Genomic DNA, 17679 nt, shown 5'->3' on the forward strand with positions numbered 1-17679 from the left:
CTACATGCAGAAAAGCAATGATTGCCCAAGAAAACACCCTTTGGCCAGGTTTGGAATCTGATTGGCTGAGAAGATCTTTTGCAGAAATGTGACACTTGGAAGAGGGTTTTTTAACATTACATTACACCTCTCAAATTCTAACTAAACGCAGCCATACCTCTAAAGCACAACAACCCGCACGCATTTCACTACACAGCAACAACAAAACATTCCACAAGTAGCCTCGCACAACGGCGCATGGCGGTGACCGACCCAAAAAGCACCCCTAAGCTCAGCGAATGGTGCAAACCGAACCGAGGCTGTCGACAGTACATCACATCTCTCACTGTCCTATTACCACTGCACCCTACTAACCACCCCCGCCCCCCCCCTTTTCAGAGCCGCCAGAGCGCCTGCGAACCACTCGGCTGGTGACGGTGCGCGATACAAATACCTTTTAGGGGAACCACCAACGTTGGCACTTATGTGCTGTTCGGTCCCCGGCAAGCAATGTCAACTTTTTCAAGGTGAAGTGCAAAACTGGGCAAAATCCTCTTTTACGCTTAACTTTTTCGCTCCCTCTTGTAAAAAAGTAAATTTCGCCTACAAATTACATTTTGCAGCTGGCAATTACCAATGGGTTTTTATGCAATCCGCCTGCTTTTTAGCAGGTGCTTAAAAGAGGGGTATTGCATAATAATACATTTGTTGTATGCCTGCATGAAAAACTCATGTTTGTGTAACACAAACTGTCAAGACGGAGCAGTAAATCGTGTTGGAGACGTTAAATCAGCTTAGAGCCCTTTTACTCCTTGAAATCAATAGGTTGGAGCTGTAAAGGAAGGCGTAAAAGCACTTCGCCTTGCTTCCATGGCCTTCATGTGCCGCTTGGCCCATTGCCCTCTCTCCCCCCCCCCGCTCAAACTGGCACTGTAGCTGTAAGAAAGTATTGTGGTATAGCGCCAAGGTGGGGTGGCGGCCATGTTTAGCTGGGACATGACACCGGTCTGCTAGCGCTTCAGTCTCGACCCGCAGAAATCTCGGCCACTCCAGTAACGGGGCGCATGCTGCGCAACTCTGCGCGTGCGTCTCCGTCCTGGCATGTGTCGCGTTACTGAGGCACAGACACCCAGCAGCTAGCCACTGTCGTCACCTGCTGAGGGGGATCCGCAGCCAGCAGGGGAGCTCTTGAGGAGTGGCCCACGCTTCCCGGGGCTTAGGGGGCTGGTCTTGATTTAGCCTGCTGCTGGCCGCCGGTCCCGGCCTGCGTGCCCCGTGACGGGTCTTGTGACTCGTGTCAGAGTGGAATGCTGGAGGATGCAGGGATCGGGGAGGGCGGCAGAGCAACACGGCGGTCGCCTAGCGACCAGCTCCAGACCGAAGGTTTGCATTGTTTCTTCCTTTTTAGGCATCTTCAGCAGCACAGCTGCCTCCATGGGCTCCTGCCCGCCAGTGAATTAAGGGTGCACCGACTTAGGAGAGGGATTTCATCGGGTAATGGCGGAAGGGCAGGGCTGTGTCTTTCTAGCGGTTCGACGAAAAGTCCCCCAACAGTATCGGGGACTTTATTCGCTTCATGTTCCGGCAGTCCTGCCTGCATTTGAAAATCAAAAGCCCTGAGATGTCTGCGGCACGTCTCGCAGCACTCTAAACTCTGCTCTCGTAACACTCTCAGATAGAAAGGGGGGCGGGTATATATATATTATTGTGTGTGTGTGTATATATAATATATATATATATAATGTTTTCTCAAGGAAAGTTCAAGCGGGATCGGACTGGGACATACATTTCTCCTGGGCACCAATGAAAAAGTAGCCCTTGACAAATTTGTGACGTGGTTTGAGTAGGGGGGAGTTTTTGCTACAATGTTATATAAATAGTGCATTTTAAAGTATATTTGGTTAGTAGCATTTTCTAAAACTATTTCATTAACACAAGCTGGCCCACTTTGGCCGAAACAAACAAACCCGCTTTGACCAAAAAACGGGCACAAACTCGAATGTTGGCCCAACCCCTGCCCTTTGGGCCAGTCCAAGCCTGGTTGCAGGGATATTAAGGTGCACAGTTAGTGCGACAAAACCCCTGAAATTCAGCTAAAGCCACCTTAACTTTGCGCAGCCTATGACCACAGTGATGACATCACATCATCTATAACGTCACTGATGGCATCTCTGATTAGATGATAACACTAATCGGCTACAGCCAGTGCTCTAGGGCTATGGCCATGCCCATTGTATAGTTTGCCACATTAAGGGGCCACTAGCCAAGACCTTCATCCATGGCCAGTGACCATGGTTTTCGGCCGGGGCCACTGTATATTTCACAAAACTAACCGGCCATGGCCTTTGGCCATCCCTGGTAAATATTATTTAAGGGTCAGTAGCCATGGCTAGTGTCCATGGTCTTTGGCTGTGCTTCTTCTATATTTTCAAACACTAACAGGCCACTAGCCATGGCCTTTGGACATGGGCAGTGGCCATGGTTGAATGTAGGCCCCACAATATTTTACATCACCCTCCAGCCATTAGCCATGGCCTTCGGCCATAGGCAGTAGTCCCAGCATTCGTCCGTGCCCACTGTATATCGTCACTCATTTCGGACCTGGCCTTTGCCATGGCCAGTGGCTACTGCCTTCAGCCGTGCCCACTGTATATTGTACACCATTAACCAGTCATGAAGTGTCCACAGCCTAAATGATTTAATCAAAGCTTTTATTAGCTACGTTTGAACGGATATTATGCCTGATGCCATAACATAATGTAATTAGTGGTGTTATATATGATGTAAACAGTGATGTCACCAGTGATTCCATCAGTGAAGTCATAGATGTCCTATGTAATGCCATGATTGTGGTCATAGGCTGCACAACAGGACACAAAGTTAAGGTGGCTTTAGCTGAATTTCAGGGGTTTTGTTGTGTTAAGTTTTCACCTTAACATCAGTGCAACAGGTTTTTTCCTTGAATTTGAGGAATTTTATTTATTAGATTTTTTTTTTCTAGCCATGGCCTCACTCTATTTGGAAACACTTGCAACCCGTTCCTCAAAGATGTTCATCAATCACAGACTGATTTTTGACCTGTTTTGACTGTGGTATTGTCATGTATAAAAGATGGCAGGCTTTGAGAATGCGCAGTGAGATTATATTATTTGCCACGGATCACACACTTTGGTTAAGCAGCGCGCTCCAAGCGACTTGTTTTCTGGCCGGTCTCTTGGTGACTGTTGTGATATATTGCACAATCCCAACTAACCGTATTTAAGCAGCATGGAAAAGGGGGAAAATGACCAGCTGCAAGAATAACATATGTCCAGGTACTTTTCCCCCAGTAGCAAAAATCAAAAGCTGGCCACCATGAATCCACCCAAAGTAAGTAAACCTGTATCTTAAACTTAAAGTGAAATGTACAAATGTAGTTCCATTGACCTTAATTGGCCTTTTAAAAAAGTAATGAACACTAGAACAATAATCTGAGATTGTAATGTCCCAATAAATATGCTGGCAAAGTATAAAAGGTGCTCACTTTTTAAACCCAGCAATCTGTAGTGAAATATTCTCTCACCAGCTACACTCACATCAGGGGTGTAAAATCACTGGCCTGTGGCACATTAGGCATTCGGTACTCCCATCCATGCAGTAAACTGGACCAATTCTGTTTCGCTTCAAAGCGAGGAAGGGGCCAGCCCCTACGGGTCAAAAAACAAACCAGTGATACCAGCCTGGCAGCCCTGTTTGGCTACGACCATGAGCCTCTGTGAAAGCCTGTGCCTGCTGCAACAATCAATGTACCCCAGACAGTGATTGCCAGGCCAAGCCCGTGACTAAAGCTACCGTCTCAACAGAAAAACAAGAGCGGGGAGAAGAGTCAGGACAGCATTAAGACCAGGAAATAAGTGTGGGGACAATTCAACCCTGGAAGTACCCAGTGAAACATTTCTTATTTAGAACTCTGCGTGATTTTATGTTGGGGGAAGCAACTGGGAAGGGCAGAGCTTGGCGAGACACAGAACAATTGTACTTTTTACCCTACAGAGCAGTCGATTTAGTCAATTGCCCAGAAAGAGAACTTGGTGGAAAGAGGACAGATTCCATGAGAGCCTATCCTGAAGAATCTTAAGTTCTTAAGTTTACCTTTGGTAACCCACTTATTTTGGTCCTCCACTGTAACGATCCCCAATAAACACAATAGCCCAGTTAGTTGCCCTGCATGTGATTGGGTGTCCAATTTGTGACCATACAGGCATCTAGTGCAGCCTAAGGCAGAGGTCTCGCTCAGATTGCTGATAATTGTTTAAAGGACACCCCCCCCCACCCTCAAGCAATGGAGAAAACAAGCTAAAACAATGATGAGGAGCAATGCCAGTGGTTATGATTAATTCAAAAACTTCCACATTCACTATCATGGGTTACACCCTCTTTCCATCACCGATGGAGCATATGCCCAAACATGGGTCGCTTTCTCAAGGCACCATAGAAAACCAAGCTGCACCTAACTGATGAGGACCAACATGGCCACAAACAAATCTGTGGTTGCTTGCGTTTCAACGCAGAAGGGTTGCAGACTACTCCATTCGGCCAGTCCTGAGTGGAATTACCAAAGCTGATCTTGGTTTCCGTTGGTCCCTTCCTGCAATAGGGCAGACAGGATAAAAAAGTGATGTTGTGGCAGGTTACCCAGAAGGCTGCCAGTGGCTTTAATTGATTCAAAGCGCCCCAACTATCAACACATTCTTTTGTTTTTTGTTTACCAAGCAGACCTATAGAAATCACAAAAGAAACGCCATCTTCCACCGCTACAAAAGATGCATATAATACGTTTTCCACTAGCAAAAACAACAGTCGTGGAGAGATGATACCAGAGGAAGAAATAAATGACGTAATATTTATATATGAAGGGGTGTAGGGGTATCATTGTGCTCCCACATAGTGAACTGTGTCAAATGATAACTTCTCTGTCTCCAGACGCTGAATTTCGTTAACCACGGTAAAAAGAAAATTGGCAAAACGTTCCAACGATCTAGAGAGTTGCATGGTTCACACATTTGTGAAAACAGAAAGGAGATGATTAAAAGTTTTCGAATGAATCGTAACCTCTGGCGGTGATCTGGGCAACCCTCCAGACCATAGTTATTCAACATGCCATGCCATTATAGAAGGGCTAAGACCCTATGCAGATCAGGTTTGGTACCACCTCACGGGCAAGCAAGCCCAAACTATTTGGTCCCATCCCTTCTGCACTACACCAAAAGGAAAGCCAGACATCACCCGTCCATTTAGCTTTGTCACCCCAAGTGAGACGGTTATGCCCAGACATAGTCCTCTAGTCTGCTGGGCCTGGAGACCCAAGCTACAACTCACAGACTATGGCAAATGAACCTCGAACATGTCTGTGGATGCTTGTGGTCTAGTGCAGGCAGGATGTGACCGAGCAGTTCTGACTAGACAGACGCTTTTGGGGTGGGACCAAGACTAATTTGCGCATTGTATTTCCCCTCCTGAAATGCTTGGTGGGCTGGAAGAAATGGTCTGGAGGTGTGTGCAGAACAATGCCAATGGATATCGGTAACACCTTCAAGCCATCAAACTTCAGTTTTGTGGTTACATTGGTCTTACGTTACTCCCGGGACCGGATTCAACCATCTGTCCTGTACTACCCCCACCACCAACGCACAGAAACCCATCCCATAGCAAGGTCACCCTCAGACTTGTGTTCCAAGATTTTACAGAACTGTTGACCACAGGGTGCTAGCCTGAAGTGCTCCGGTGAAGAGTACAGGGGCCAACATAGTGAACTTTGCTGCATTAGTTTGATCTATGTTATGGGCTATTTGGTTTAGCATGTTGTGAGAAACCTGACAGTATTCTCCCACCTACTCCCCTGAGATCTTCCATACAGGTGGCCAAGGAAGGGCTATCGCTTTTGGATCCCGACCCTGCGGATGGACAAGCCAGGGAGGATCACCTGAGCGGAGGGTCACGGGGGATTGGGAGGAGAATACCCAAGGGTGAAACATGGTATTTCCCCCCCCACCTCTTCCCAATTATATACCAACCCACTCTTCCTCAGTCCGAATGGGGTATTGCCAAACACTTCCCATCTCCCCCTCCCCATTTCCAATACGTACTGGGAAGAGGAAGAGGTGATTGGGTGCAATGAGGATTATCCATATATAGAATCGGAATAGGGATACAAAGTGAGGCTTACCATCTAACACCTTTCAACTGGCACACTAATGGGGTTAGGCACTTTTCCCCAACTGTGCACACCTGACTCCAATTGACTCTCACCTCTCAGTATAAAAAGGGTGTTTGAGCAAGCTGGGGTTACTGGATGGAACCAGGAAGCCAAGGAGAAGAAGTCTGCATGGGGCGGAGTCCAGAAGGACCAGTAGACTACAGGATTTGCCGAGATCCTGGCCCGGCATGTGTGAGTGGCTGCAGTGTGTCAAGGGAGACGTGTCTCCAGGAAGCATGAGCGGACGGAAGGTAGTCTTATCGCGCGTGTTTAGGCCAGTGCTTGTTCCCCTGGGACATGGGTGGGTGGGTGGGTGTTAGGGGTATCTGAGGGCCAGGTGGTGAGACCCTGACCTCAACCCAAACCCATTGACCTGCTTGCCAGCGCTTTGTGATCCAGAAAGAAACTCAGTAGTGTGTGGGTAGCGGGAGCAGGGCATTGAAATTAGTGAGCAGATCAGTGAGCAAAAGCAGGAAAAAGCAAAGTGAAGCAAGAGAAAGGAAAAAACAAAGCAAGCAAGGGCTGGAAAGTCAGAGGAAAGCAAAGCAGAGTAATAGAAAGGGGCACTAGAGGTGTGGAAATAAAGAGACAGAGCATGTGCGCTGGCAGCACGGAAACAGCCAAGAGTGGGTGCGAGCGACCTGAAAGTAAGGAAAGGGGTGCAAGTAACCTGAAACTGAGAAAGCCAGCAAAGAAATAGACAAGGAAAACAGACAGCGAAGAGAGGGTGCAAGCAACCTGAAAGTGAAAAAGAGGGTGCAAGCGAACCAAAGTAAATACAGAGAGTGCAAGAAGCATGTTAATGAGAAAATGAAGGTGCAAGAGAGCACAGTGAGAAAATGAAGGTGCAAGAGCACTGAAAAGCAAAGAGAAGTGTGCAAGAGGCACAGGAAGGTGGAAAGAAGGTGCAAGTGAGCACGGCTGGTTCGAAGGTGTGCAGGAAGCACAGTAAAATGGAAGAGAACAGAGTGAAAGAGGCACAGAGGAAGAAAAGGTGCCAGAGAATAAAGAGTGGTTAGAGGTCCGAGTGGTCACGCCTGGGAGGAGCAAACAACCTGGTGTTCTCAACTGATACTACCCCCATGAAAGAACTGTACAGTGAAAGGTACATCCTAACAAGAGGAATGTTTTGGTTGTTGGTTGAACTGTGTAAAGAGGGGCCTAGGCTTTGGGAAGGGAACCCTAAGAGACCCACTAAAGACATTGTTGAAATTAGTGAAGAGAGGCCTAGACATGGGGAGGGGAGCCCTGAGAGGCCTAACAGGAACTGTCTTTTTGATTGGAACTGGAAGGATCAAAGCTTGGGAAGGGGAACCCCAAGAGATCCAGCAACATGTTGAACTCTATTGACTTATGGCAACAGCCCTGCATGGAAGGTTCCATGGGAAACCCTTTTCAGGTGAATTATTCTGAACTGGCAGAACTACACCTATTGGTAAGACTACATGAAACCAGATGTGGTCTACATTTCATTTTTGAGTCACCATTTTTCCTTTAAGAAGATCCCCTATCACATTTGGTTTAAGAGTGAGGTTTGGACACAGACAAACTTTGGTTTTGGACTTGCGGACATCTGTGGCTCTTAGAAGCATCAGCTGAGGGAGCATAGTCTTCACTATGTAAGTGGAAAGAAAGTAAGAGGCCAAGCAGATTGGATGGCGTACCAGGCAGGTGGAATATTGTAGTTAGCGGCCATCTGACTTTCAGGGTAGCTGGTATAAAGCTACAGGGTGATAAGAGAGAATATCAAGGAGTATGGGATCAGCTCATGGGTTGAACACCAGTTGCACAATGTATGTCATCAGCAGGTCACAGATTAGGTTTGCCATCAAATGCATTTGGCTGTGTTCTCATGTATATTTTCAAAAGTGTCCACTCGTCAACATGATGCATCTTCCCCAACACCATGAACTATAGTTTGACACTAAGATTTAGATCCGCTAACCTACGTTTCACAAATGCAAAGCATGGAGTTGATGCAGTGGTTTACAGTAGCAATACTGTAATTATGCATTAAGTAAACTCTTCAATTATTAGGAATGGAATTGTGCACCTAGAGCTGTCTTTGGCATACAGGATATAGTCGGCTTAACACAAGTATCATCCTATTAATTCCAATTTTCAAATATTTTATAAATAAAATGAAAGAAATTTGTGCTTAGTATTCCCACCAGGCCTTTGGCATTTAAGATTGAGTCTACTGGACTCTCTCCCCATTAGCCCCTTTGAACTTGCAGAGAAAAGAGTGGCGAGAGCCCTGAAGGCAAGAACGGAATGTAGAGCCAGCTGTGCTTTCATGGAACCGGGCAACTTAAATACATAGCTTTGCTACAAGCGTGCCAATTTAATTCTCAAAAGCACAAAATTGCATAGCAAATTGCTATGCGACACTGCCTATTTTATGCCATGCTAAGGACCTAATTCATGGAACGTTTAGCGTGGTGCAATTGAATTTAGACTGCCAATTAATGCGTTGAACGGGGCCTACTTCACAGAGCGGTGCAAAGTCACTTTGCACTGCAAAAATACTCTTTGCACCACGCAAAATGGGCTTAATTCACCCAAAAAAGCATCAAGTCTGTGCTACTTGGTGCTTTTTAAAAAAAAAGTTTTACTTTTTTATTCGGTCCATTTAGCACTGATTCGCACAGAGCCACACCCGCACCCTAGCTAGCTCAGGGGCATGGACAGATTCACGAGAGCTTAGAATCGCCAAGTAGACCCCTTTTGCAAAGTGGGCCCCACATTAACTTAGTGCCAATCCTTGCTCTTGTTACATTACCATTTCAACGACACTCTTTAAAGTTTCACTTCTGCTGTGACTTTCACTGCAAACGGGAACCGGGCTATACCTCATCTAGCAAGACAGGAAAACCACCCAAAGTCCTATCCTCGTGAAAAGTATTGCGATATTAGTGATGTCTTACAAATGGGTGGGTAGGAGTGACTAACCCGCGGGGGCTACATTACTGACACTGGCCCAGCCCTACCATCTTTTCAGTCTCACAGGGCTGCCTGGAAGTCTCCCAGTGTACACATTTGTTGAAATCGCAACGTCTTGTACGTTGTTCTGTGTTAGGTTTCTAAGCGGCCGCCCCCTTCCCTTGTCCACATCCTGATCCTCCTCGCTCGAAGCTTCTCATCTATGAGCCTGAATGCCTCTGTAACCATCGCTCAAACTTTCTTTTAGAAACTTTGCAATTAAGTCCGCCTGTCTGAAGCCTTACCCGTTCTCTGTCAAACACGCTCTGTGAATGCATGCCGCTCTCTTCTTCGTCCCAGTCCTGAGCGTCCGGGCTTCCACCCTGGAGACGGGCCGCCCTTGTCTCTGAATTCAGATTTTATAGCTGCGCCTCCCTGAAGCCATCTGCTTTTTGCACTGTCTGGGGCGGGTTTCGGGTTTGCAAAATGCAATTAGTTAAAGACATATTGGGTGCCAAGCTAAGTGGCTAAGCGATTCCTTGGCTCTCCCCACCCAACTCGTTCTAGTTCTAGATCGCACTCCCTGGACAGTGTTGCTAAGGAAATATCCACAATGACAGCACATCATTTCCTCTCTCTCCTTGAGAGTACCCTTCCAAGGGTGGCAACATCCAGGAAGAAAGACCTGGGCTTGGTGTGTGCATCCTGCCTCTCCCTATTCATACCAGTCTCTTTCGGGTTTGGGAACCCAGCGGTTGACCTGTTCACCTTTAGTGAGGCCCATGCTCTTCCTTGGTACATTTTGGGTAGACAAACCCTCATGCCTCCCTTGGCCACCTCATCTCCTTTTATGCTTTTGATCCCTTTCATTCCTTAACACAAGATGCCTGAGGTTAATGCTTGTCCTCATTACTCCAAAGTGGAAATGCAAGCCTTGGTCTCCCCTCTCTCTGCATGTCTCAGTCAGTGGAGATGGTTCCCGCTCTCTTGCTCTCTCCTCCTCCCCAGAGGTGGTGGGTCCTCCTGTCCCAGCTAACCGTCTAGAAACTAAACTGCAGGATCTTCAGGGGTGGGGCTCTCTAGGCAAGTAGCTTTTTCCCTGCAGAACCCTAGGAGGTCCTGCACACTGTATGCATCTCTGGTCGCTGCAATTCTCTTCCAGGACGCGTCTGCTCTTGTTATCCGGTGATCCTCTTTCAATTCTGGAATTTCTGCAAGAAGGGGTTGACTTGGGTCTTTCCTGATCATGCCTTGGGGCACAAAAGGCTGCTGATAGGGTCCCAAACCTACCTCTGCAATAGTTATTTAACTCTTTAAATGCAAGTGAGCAAATGTAGCATGAGGGAGTGCCAGGGGGTAGTCGTTTCTCATTAGAGGAGGCGGTTTCCGCTGCTGCGCAGTGCTAGGTTTCCTGTGCATCCTGTGGCGCTGCAAGTCTCTATTGAACTTGCATTGAGTTACTGGCTTTGGTACAAGGCACTTACACGGGTGGGCCCCTTCTGTTCCTGGTGCGTGCTAGGCCTTGTGCATTGTGCTTATAGCCTACCACCCTTGGGATTCCGCACCCCGACCCCACCGCATATCCTATCATTAGTAATTGCCTGTGTGTTCCTATAGGTTTGTCCGGGTTTTGCAATTGTTGTGTGTTTGCAATGGTTTTGCTAATTCTGCGATTGTGAGCAGTTTCTGGAGATTTGTGATAATGGTGATCCTGGACACGAAAGTTGCATTGCTATCTGGGGTGCACTTTGCCCTTTAAAATGTTTCCTCGGGATGGGCTCCGGTTTAGTACCGGCAGGTCAAGATTCCATCGCGGCGCTGGACCTGAGGTACTGATCCAGTAGGTACTGGAGGCGGGGCAGCGGTGCGATCATATCCTGCATGTGTTCGTGGGTGCACGAGGGCACTTGCAATCAGGCACACACTTTGTGACACTTAATTTTTGGATGCAGAGGTTACTTATACGTTTAATCATGTAATGTAACTAATACTTTGGTTTTCTGTAACTACGGTTCTTTATTGTTAAATTGTGATTAAATGCGGCCAGGTTGCCTTCTGGAACTAATTCTGCTGTCCGTATTCCTGCTCCCTATTGGCCTTATGCACTATCTACTACTATCCATCCGACCACCTGCCCCCAACACATCCTCATGGAATACTATGTTAAAGGTTTTCTTGTCTTGTTCTGTTTTTACAATGAAAATGCAATACTGATTTAGTTAAGACAATAGCAGTGCTGCCAAGTGATTAATTGCATTCAACATTGTTTCAGCTGAAAGGGTAAACGCAAAGGTGTGTTAAATAAGTGCTTGTTCGTTTCCCAGGGCAGTGAGCGGTGGGCCGAGGGTTGAGCTTTGCATAATGGCCTGAAAGCGCCTTCTGCATTGTTTCTTTCAAGTGGCGTTTTGAGAATGGGCGTGAATGCGCGCAGGGACCTCAAAATGTGCACTCGCCACCAGGGGTCAAGTCCTAAAAATTAAAGTCGGGGGACTCAAAAAACGAATGAAATGTGACGTCGCCTGAAATTATCATATCACTGTGAAAAATACACATTTCATTAAATTGGCTTTGCATAACCACCCAAATTGCACAGGACGAATGCCATTTCCCTTTAATAAAATCAACACACACTCAAACCAAGAGAGAATATTTTCTCCTAATATTGTTTTTGAAAACGTTAAAATGTGTGCATGTTTTAAACCCCAAGAAGTAATACAAATGTTTTCCCTGGAACTTGAGGTACCGAAATGGGATATTTCACCTTTAGTTGTTTGTTATTCTTCATCAGGTTACAGTGGTGAAGTGTCCGTCCTGCAAACCAGACGACGCAGTTTGATCCTCGAGGTCGACTTTAATTAATAAATTCAAAGAGGATATTCAATGTTTGTCATTTTAGTTTGTGGGACTCAGTCCACCCTATGAATTAAGTGGGTGGACTCCGTCCCCCCGCGTGTACCCTCAAGTTGAGCCCTGCTCGCCACTAACCTTCGGGGAGTTGTGATTCTCTCTTGGCGAGTTAGAAAGCATGTGCTAGGAAGAGCTAGTATTCAAGGCCGGGGGTGGGGTGACCTTTCTGCCTGGCTTGTAGTGTGCAAAATGTGTACTAGACTGCATGATAAAACTCCAGTCCTCCTTCATAGCATGTTTATGGGGGATTTCTAAAGCATTGCTTAGCCATCGGGATGGAATGTGCTGCGCTGGGTGTTTGGGTTCACAGGCATCCAGTACCATAAAAGTCCTGACAGAAAAGGACAGTGGCTGGTGCCCCAATGGCCGGAGACAGCGCCGCCCGGGGTGCCATTGACCCCTGCTACTCAGCTAAGTCTTTCAAGGTCTCCCCAGAGCTGGCGTGGTGGGAAAAGGCGCGGCAGGTGCCCTATTGAAATTAAATGCGCCCTGCTCTCACATTTAATAACAATAGGGTGCTGATGCTTTTGCATCAGCAAATTAAGGTGTTGCCCCCCCGCCCAACCCCCGCAAGACAAGGGGTGCACAGGCAGCAAACTTGTTTTGCTGCCGGGGGCGCTGCCGACTCTAGGGCCATCACAAGCTGGAGGATGTTTGGGTTTAAAAATATTGATCCCACTCAGAACCCGGGGAAAGAGGGCATTGCCCACCGAAACCTCAAGATGTCTGAGCCCAAGGATGTGGGAATCCCTTATGGCGCTGGTATCACTTTTGTATGCCGATCACCACCACTGGGTAAAAGTATTGGTACCAGGCCGCCCCTAGATGCCATATCTGCTTATTTTGTATTAAAAGCAGTCACCGTACTCCATATTTTGAACAGCCTCGTGGCCCCCCAGCAAATTCTTCGAGCCCCCATAAGCGGGCCAGCCTCACAGTTTGAAGACCAGTGCCTTCGGATGTCTGAACCCAAGGTAGGACGTGGGAGTCCTTCCGGGTGATCTTTGAGATGTTGGACGGAACACATGGGGATCACTCCTGGAGCTAGCTTAGCGAGTTTAGTGTTTGCTTCAGATCTGTGACTAACCAGTAGTTGTAGGTTAAAATCCCAGCATAGTGGACTCAACCCTTCATCCTTCTGAGGTTGATGAACGGAGGACCATTAAAGTAGGTTGCAAACACCTGTTCTTGTAGAGTTTGGAGAGGGGTGAATCTGGCATGAAGCGCTGCTACAATGGGGGGGGGGGACATGAATTAGAAGACAGTCTGAACCAAGCACACGTGGGCCTTGCAGGCGAACCTCGTGATGTCAGAGTCTGACTCAGCAAGGCGATAACGATTTCCGGAGCAGCTCAAGAACCCCAAGCTTGGGCCCAAGGAGGTGCGGAAAGTGGCAGGACCTCGGGATCACAGCCGGAAGTGACAGCCTTTTCTGGATAAGCTGCAGATCCTGACTTGGCTCTGCTCTGCCATGCTTGCATTGTGCCCCCTGCTGGCCCACACACTGATTGCAGCGTCTTTGGCCTCTCAGCCGGAAGCGACAGCCTTTCCTGGATAAGCCAAGACACTGACTTGGCTTTGCTCTGCGACGCTTGCATTGTGCCCCCTGCTGGCCCACACACTGATTGCAGCGTCTTTGGCCTCTCAGCCGGAAGCGACAGCCTTTCCTGGATAAGCTAAAGATCCTGACTTGGCTCTGCTCTGCCATGCTTGCATTGTGCCCCCTGCTGGTCCACACACTGATTGCAGCGTCTTTGGCCTCTCAGCCGGAAGCGACAGCCTTTCCTGGATAAGCCAAGACACTGACTTGGCTTTGCTCTGCGATGCTTGCATTGTGCCCCCTGCTGGCCCACACACTGATTGCAGCGTCTTTGGCCTCTCAGCCGGAAGCGACAGCCTTTCCTGGATAAGCCAAGACACTGACTTGGCTTTGCTCTGCGATGCTTGCATTGTGCCCCCTGCTGGCCCACACACTGTTTGCAGCGTCTTTGGCCTCTCAGCCGGAAGTGACAGCCTTTCCTGGATAAGCTGAAGATCCTGACTTGGCTCTGCTCTACCATGTTTGCATTGTGCCCCCTGCTGGCCCACACACTGATTGCAGCGTCTTTGGCCTCTCAGCCGGAAGCGACAGCCTTTCCTGGATAAGCTGAAGATCCTGACTTGGCTCTGCTCTGCCATTCTTGCATTGTGCCCCCTGCTGGCCCACACACTGATTGCAGCGTCTTTGGCCTCTCAGCCGGAAGCGACAGCCTTTCCTGGATAAGCTGAAGATCCTGACTTGGCTCTGCTCTGCCATTCTTGCATTGTGCCCCCTGCTGGCCCACACACTGATTGCAGCGTCTTTGGCCTCTCAGCCGGAAGCGACAGCCTTTTCTGGATAAGCTGAAGATCCTGACTTGGCTTTGCTCTGCCATTCTTGCATTGTGCCCCATGCTGGCCCACACACTGATTGCAGCGTCTTTGGCCTCACAGCCGGAAGCGACAGCCTTTCCTGGATAAGCTGAAGATCCTGACTTGGCTTTGCTCTGCGATGCTTGCATTGTGCCCCCTGCTGGCCCACACACTGATTGCAGCGTCTTTGGCCTCTCAGCCGGAAGCGACAGCCTTTTCTGGATAAGCTGAAGATCCTGACTTGGCTTTGCTCTGCCATTCTTGCATTGTGCCCCATGCTGGCCCACACACTGATTGCAGCGTCTTTGGCCTCTCAGCCGGAAGCGACAGCCTTTCCTGGATAAGCTGAAGATCCTGACTTGGCTTTGCTCTGCGATGCTTGCATTGTGCCCCCTGCTGGCCCACACACTGATTGCAGCGTCTTTGGCCTCTCAGCCGGAAGCGACAGTCTTTTCTGGATAAGCTGAAGATCCTGACTTGGCTCTGCTCTGCCATTCTTGCATTGTGCCCCCTGCTGGCCCACACACTGATTGCAGCGTCTTTGGCCTCTCAGCCGGAAGCGACAGCCTTTCCTGGATAAGCTGAAGATCCTGACTTGGCTCTGCTCTGCCATTCTTGCATTGTGCCCCCTGCTGGCCCACACACTGATTGCAGCGTCTTTGGCCTCTCAGCCGGAAGCGACAGCCTTTCCTGGATAAGATGAAGATCCTGACTTGGCTCTGCTCTGCCATTCTTGCATTGTGCCCCCTGCTGGCCCACACACTGTTTGCAGCGTCTTTGGCCTCAGCCTGAAGCACTGTCGTTGGCCGTGTGTACTTAGTTCCATGGTTGGGCGGAGCAACCTTTTGCATTGATTGTAAAGAGCACAAACAGCAAAATGAATATTGTGTTGATCTCTTTATTATGCACTATAAACGGAACGAATGTAACTGTATTTTACTGCCCGGGACTCCAGGGCCTAGCCATTAAACTCCTGTGTATAGTTTTATGACCTGGGAGCATCCACTCCCTTTCACGCGCTTCTAGTGCGAGAGTCACAGTTCGTCATCGCCTCTGCTGGCAGTGTTGATTACGGGGATAATTGGGGGCGGGGGTCAAGTGGATTAAGATCCACTTAATCATGCATGTATGAACCGCCTGTCCCTTTACTAGCGCACACAGACATATGCTGGGGGGTTCGGGGAAGAGGACACTCGAGTGAATTAAGATCACACTGCATGCACGCAGGGGAGGACTGGGAACCAAAAGAGGCCCTGGAAATAATGTTCAAAGTGGCCCCATATTGCACATCTTGAGCAAGCCCAAACCTTTTCTTATGAGAAAACTTTAAAATAAAAAAAGAGGCCCAGGGTGCAGAGGCCCGCCGGGAAATCTCCAGAGTGCCATGTAGGCCAGTCCAGCCCTGCATGCACGTATGCACCCCCCCCCCGTCCCTTTACTAGCGCACACAGACATATGTGGGAGGGGTCGGGGGAGAGGACACTCGAGTGAATTAAGATCACACTGCATGCATGTATGAACCAACCGCCTGTCCCTTTACTAGCGCACACAGACATATGTGGGGGGGGTCGGGGGAGAGGACACTCGAGTGAATTAAGATCACACTGCATGCATGTATGAACCAACCGCCTGTCCCTTTACTAGCGCACACAGACATATGTGGGGGGGGTCGGGGGAGAGGACACTCGAGTGAATTAAGATCACACTGCATGCATGTATGAACCAACCGCCTGTCCCTTTACTAGCGCACACAGACATGTGTTGCAGATAAGGAGCCACACGCCCATCTGGTCTATGTGCGTGCCTTTTTTTGGAACGACGCACTCCACGTGGCAGCTCATTCCCACTTGTCTGGGATGGCGGTGGCTGCACTGGAGCAAGATAGGCACACATTACTGAATGCGCAAGATGGGCACACATTACTGAATGCGCAAGATGGGCACACATTACTGATTGCGTAAGATGGGCACACATTACTGAATGCGCAAGATGGGCACACATTACTGAATGCGCAAGATGGGCACACATTACTGATTGCGTAAGATGGGCACATTACTAAATGCGTGTGCTAAAGGGCTTGTAAATCAGGGGTCCGGGTAGATTTCTGCGCCCGGTCACTGCGCTCACACACTAAATCTGTTCTAATCTACGGCGCGAGTGAATTCGCGTGTCCAGCTGCTAAGTGAAAAATTGCCGTGGCGTCTGACAATGGTTGCACCCCCATAATGGGGACTGAAGGGGTTCGGCTCCTTTTTTGCAGCCACAAGGGAATTTAGGCTACCAGGTTTACTTTGTCATTCTCAAGAGGCTTGTCACACTCTGGACTGGATAGTGCAGCCCCCCTGAATCCACCGCCCCACCCCCCGAGTGTCCAGCTGCAGTGCACGTGGTGGGGAACCGGGATCCCAGGTGTGCTGCAATGTTGAGCATGGACAGTGGGGAGGAAATACGTTTTAAAAGAGTACTTTTTTTCCTATGTGTTTTTATTTTGTACTCCTATTTTGTAAACCCTAGTCAACAAAATCAGCTCCTGTGCCAGGGCGTAGCCGCTCTCTCACTCACGAGCAGGCTTCAGAAGTCCCCCTACGAATCTGTCACCCTGATTCATGGAACAGCGCAAAGTGTCTTTTTGTCGTGCAAAGTGACTTTGTACTGCAAAAGACACTTTGCACTGTTCCGTGAATCAGGGTACACTTCTACTATGTGGCAATAGTGAGGGATGGGATTGGTTAAGGGACACATCTAGATATACAATCCTATGTAAGCTACCTTTGTTATTGGTTGTCCGATATCAGGTGTACAACTCATGACTACCTCTTTGACCGTGTCATTTTAAGACAAATCAATTACACAGTATTTCATTGGTTTCTCGAGCTATAAGGTCCTTCGTTATATGGACTAATACAATCGGTTGGCACGCTTGTGAAATGTCTGAAACATTCGATTCAATTAGCAACACGTGAGCCAAGACCCAGGTGCAAGTAAATAGGACATGGGACTACCCTTCCACCCAATTAGCCCAGCATCTCATCACCTATGCCTTCTGCCATGAAATTCTCTTTGTAGTTGCCCTTGCAGAGTATTCTTGTCCTGAGAATGCACAGGATTGAGGGCACTCGCTATAGTGTCTGGAACTTCAAGTTAAGGACCTATTTCCATCCTCGACTCACATGACAAGAGGCCACGATTCTGTTTATCCTGCAAGCTTTTAAATGTTTTATTGAATTAAAACTTGGCATATTCTG

At 48.4% G+C, this 17679-nt stretch overlaps 1 protein-coding gene across 2 annotated transcripts in view; it reads left to right on the forward strand.

The window, feature by feature from the left end:
• PPARGC1B (PPARG coactivator 1 beta) overlaps positions 1–17679 on the forward strand; it is a 203063-nt gene that overhangs the window by 13073 nt on the left and 172311 nt on the right. The window contains exon 1 of one of the 2 annotated variants that reach the window (XM_069651408.1): positions 1115–1362. The exons of the other annotated variant lie outside the window; for it this stretch is intronic. Within the exon in view, the coding sequence (XP_069507509.1) occupies positions 1297–1362 (66 nt within the window). The 5' untranslated portion in view covers positions 1115–1296. Of the gene's footprint in view, positions 1–1114; positions 1363–17679 lie in introns of those variants that run through there. 2 annotated transcript variants of the gene reach the window in all.

The sequence above is a fragment of the Ambystoma mexicanum genome, chromosome 3p (assembly GCF_040938575.1).
Source record: "Ambystoma mexicanum isolate Mex_15411 chromosome 3p, UKY_AmexF1_1, whole genome shotgun sequence".
Lineage (NCBI taxonomy): Eukaryota > Metazoa > Chordata > Amphibia > Caudata > Ambystomatidae > Ambystoma > Ambystoma mexicanum.